The sequence below is a fragment of the Tenrec ecaudatus genome, chromosome 10, assembly GCF_050624435.1.
Source record: "Tenrec ecaudatus isolate mTenEca1 chromosome 10, mTenEca1.hap1, whole genome shotgun sequence".
Classification (NCBI taxonomy): Eukaryota; Metazoa; Chordata; class Mammalia; order Afrosoricida; family Tenrecidae; genus Tenrec; species Tenrec ecaudatus.
This window is the reverse complement of record NC_134539.1, coordinates 84098228-84102067: the sequence shown is the minus strand read 5'-3', so window position 1 is coordinate 84102067 and position 3840 is coordinate 84098228. Positions and strand designations below refer to the sequence as shown.

Below are 3840 nucleotides of genomic sequence, written 5' to 3'. Positions count from 1 at the left end.
TTTTTAGCCTGGGACCTGCACTGCATCACGGGACGCAGGAGAGAGACCGCGAGATCTTCCTCCAGTAAAACGTGGGAAGCAAGGCAAGGGGGAGTAGGTGAGGGGCAGGCGTGGGGAGGGGGTTGTATTGCACTAGTTTATCAGGGTGTGTTGGGGATGTTCAAATGGGGCGGGGATGGAGGGAAGAGGACGGTGTCTCCTGAGCCCCTTAGAAGTAAGTCCCTACACTCCAGCTCTGGCTCCATTCAGCCCCACTCTCTGCTCCAACCTCAGCCAAGGCCAGGGCCGCTGGTGCAATCATGATCAAGGAGTATCAAGACCTTCAGCATCTGGACAATGAGGAGATTGACCCCCATCAGCGCGGAAAAGGTGAGGGGACAGAGAGACAAGCCTTTGTTGCTCTTGCTAGGTCCGCTCCCGGGCTGGCTTCTTTCTGGGCAGAGTGGGATTGGAGTCTCTTTCTGGGTACCGGGTGCTCCAGGCCTCTGGTCACTCCACCAGCCTGGCATCCACCTCAGCACACCCACACCGGGGAGGGTGCGCTCATGGGTATGGGGCAGCTGGAAGCTGGAAAGATGACCTGACCTCCTAGTGTGAAAAAGTGAGCCCCCAACTTCGCTCCTCTTCAGAGACTCAGTGAGCGTGTGTGTGTGTGTGTGTGTGTGTGTGTGTGTGTGTGTGTGAGAGAGAGAGAGAGAGAGAGAGAGAGAGAGAGAGAGAGAGAGAGAGAGAGAGAGAGAGAGAGAGATCAGGGCTCACTTGCTGCGGGGTGTGTCTGAGAGGAGGCAGAAGACAGAACGAGGGAACCCTTGTCAGGGAGGGAGAGGCTAGAGCACAGGGGTGCAGGGGAAAGGGGCACTCCCCGAGGGGTCTTTGGGCAGTGGCTTAGAGAGACCTAGAGGTGGACGATTCAGCTTCAGGGATCTGGACCAACTTTTCAAGGGGCGGGGGTGGAGTTGGGGAGGAGAGCTAGGTCTCCTGGGGCCTCTGATCTGGGGGTGGATGAGGCCCTCCTTCATCAGAAACACCAGATTAGTATGCGACAGAGATAAAGTTCTATCTCCTTCAAAACAAAAGAAACAAAAACGAAAAAACCAAACCAAACCCAAACAAGCCCCTCTTACACCTCACACAGACAGGGAAGGTTGTTTTGGCTGGGCGAGGACAATGCTTTTGGGGTGTCAGGGTGGGCAGTGAAAGGAAGAAGGGGCCGCGGGGGAGGGGAGGAGAGAGAAGAGCAAAGGCGCCCCGAAAGCGAGGCTCCGCCCTCGGGTTCCCCAGGCCAGGGGAGACAGGTCGGTCTCTTCTCTGCCTGAGATCAACAGGAGGGGGCTGGAATCTGCCTACGTTGCCTTGTCTTCTTGTCCTCAGCCGAGGAGGGAAGGGATTCCTGGTGAGAAAGAAATCCTTCTCGTGCCCTTTCGTGGTGTGGGAGCAGCGACACCCCGACACCCCGGTGGCCTCCAGTCTCGCCCAGTTTGCAAACCTTTCCCGCATGGGCACGGGGTCCGAGGTTCATCGGCTGCAGTGACACAGTCAGGCCACGAGATGGCAGACAAAGCCCAGGGTCTGGGGGCGGGGGGGGAGGGAGAAGGGGGTCGCCCGCTTCTCCCCGGCTCTAGTAGCCCCAGGCTTCTTCCCCTATCTGGGTGGTGCCCGTGAGGCCGCCGTGAATTGCAGTTGACTCAATAGCAGTTCCTTGGGTCTCCCTAGCCGATCAGAGGAACATTGACCCGTACCCCTCCCGGGACCCCAAAGCTGCTCAGAGCTCCCTGACACCCTCTTCTTTCGCAGGGCCCACTCCTCGCCAGGGCCTCTGGAAGCGCCTCTGCTCGGTACCCTGTCTTCTTTTGCTCTCCCTGGCCCTCAGCCTCCTGCTGCTGGTGGTCGTCTCTGTGGTCCGATCCCAAAGTGAGGGTCCCAGGGGTGGGCAGGGAGGAGGGGCAGTGATGGGGGGAGGCTCCAGGGAGACATGATGAGTAGGAGCAGTGGCACTGGGGTGTGGACGGAGCCCTCTCATTGGATGTGCACACGCCCTCTCCCCGCACAGACTCCCAGCTGCAGAAGGAGCTGCGGGCCCTGGGAGAGACTTTCAGCAACTTCACCAAGAGCACGGAGTCCGAGGTTCAGGCCCTGAGCTCGCATGGTGAGCGAGCGCGCTGGGCGAGGGGGATGGTGTGTGTGTGTGTGCGCGCGCGCGCGGGCTGGGCTGGGGCGAACCGCTGCCAAGTCAATTCCAACTCAGTGGATTCTGACTCCTGGCGATCTTATGATGATGATGAATTGGGCTTAATCAGATCATTGCCATATTTCAATCAAATGTCCAGTCCAGCAGGATTGTCCATTTGCCACCACAATCAGGTTCCAAACTCTCCTAGATCCACCTCCATGGAATTAGATAATCTCAGAGCAGTTGGTGGGTTTGAACCACTCACCTGGTGTTGAACAGCCCAATGTCCACCCCCATCCCCCCACCCCAGGGCTATGTGACTGGCTGGGCACCTGGAGCTGGTGTGGCTATGGGGACACTGAACCAGTCTCTCTTTCAGGAAGCACTGTGGGCCGCAAGATGAGTAACCTGGAGTCTCAGGTGTTGAAGCAGCAGCAGGCCATGAGCGAAGGTCAGATGGACAGCCAGAGGACATGTGTGGGAAGGGTGTGGGGGCTCCCTCCAGTCAAAGGGGTCTTGGGGCAGGGCCATCAACCATTGACCTCTGGCTCTTCAACATGTCTGGTCTCCCCATGTCCATCCTGACTTCATCCTCCATTCCTCTTCCTGGCACCCAGTCTGCTGCCCTCTGTCTCCTCAGATCACTCCAACCTGATGCTCCACGTGAGGAACTTTGTGTCTGACCTGCGCAGCCTGAGCTGCCAGATAGCTGTTCTTCAAGGCAATGGTGAGGAGGTCCGATGTCCAGTTCCCTTCTGCCTGTCCCGAGTCCCCTTTTCGGCACTGCTGCAGCCCCTCTCCTCTCCTCTCAGGCACAGAAAAACCCTGCTGCCCTGTTAACTGGGTGGAGCGTGAAGGCAGCTGCTACTGGTTCTCTCGCTCTGGGAGTAGCTGGCACGAGGCACAGGAGTACTGCAAGTTGGAGAATGCCCACCTCGTGGTTGTTACCTCCTTGGAGGAGCAGGTGAGGGCCCCAGAAGACCCCAGGAGGGTGACTGGCTGAGGCAAAAATTACCACCACTGTCCTCTCTCCCCAGAATTTTATCAAACATCACACAGGCTCCATAAACACCTGGATGGGCCTCACGGATGAACACGGGCCTTGGAAATGGGTGGATGGGACGGACTATGAGTCAGGCTTCAAGTGAGTGTGTGTCTTCTCCCACAGCCCTGCTCCCTCTGCTTGGCCTGGCAGGTCCCAGGGACTCCCGGGGGAATTAGCTAAGGGTGGATCTCCTGAAGCCCACATCTGTTCCGTGTCCTCAGGAAATGGATGCCAGAACAGCCGGACAACTGGTACGGGCACGGCCTGGGCGGAGGCGAGGACTGCGCTCACTTCACTGCGAATGGCGACTGGAATGATGACGTCTGCCTGAGGCCCTACCGCTGGGTCTGCGAGATGGCGCTGAACAAGGGCAGCTAGGAGCCACCTCCCCCTTGTTTATTTCCTCCATGTCTTGACTTGCCTAAGGGGTCTAGGAGTGGGACTCCTCTGGGAGCCTCCTCCACCTTCTCAGGGATTTTCCACTACCATTTGAAGGGAAGGAGGAAGTATATCTGAGGAATGTAGAATGATGTGTCTAGGTGTGGGGAAATTAAAACCAGTCACTTTCTGTAATCCATCATAAAGGCTATTATGATCAACCCCCCCTTTTTTTTAAAGAGTAAAA

General features: G+C 57.5%; 1 protein-coding gene across 2 annotated transcripts; it reads left to right on the top strand.

The window, feature by feature from the left end:
- Positions 1–299: 299 nt before the first annotated feature.
- On the top strand, positions 300–3593 carry LOC142458054 (asialoglycoprotein receptor 1-like). 2 transcript variants are annotated; one of them, XM_075559108.1, is made up of 8 exons: positions 300–369; positions 1795–1911; positions 2051–2146; positions 2550–2621; positions 2811–2897; positions 2983–3134; positions 3208–3314; positions 3437–3593. In XM_075559108.1, exons 1-8 carry the CDS (start codon positions 300–302, stop codon positions 3591–3593), a joined length of 858 nt encoding a protein of 285 aa, XP_075415223.1. The 2 variants fall into 2 exon arrangements, with proteins under 2 accessions (XP_075415223.1, XP_075415224.1); XM_075559109.1 differs by lacking the exon at positions 1795–1911.
- Positions 3594–3840: the final 247 nt, after the last annotated feature.

Bases quoted from the DNA above. Each gene is read 5' to 3' on its own strand.
- LOC142458054 (XM_075559108.1), top strand. From the start codon at position 300: ATGATCAAGGAGTATCAAGACCTTCAGCATCTGGACAATGAGGAGATT. The intron at 370-1,794 runs GTGAGGGGACAG...CTTCTTTCGCAG, and splicing joins CCCCCATCAGCGCGGAAAAG to GGCCCACTCCTCGCCAGGGC. The intron at 2,622-2,810 runs GTCAGATGGACA...CTGTCTCCTCAG, and splicing joins GCAGCAGGCCATGAGCGAAG to ATCACTCCAACCTGATGCTC.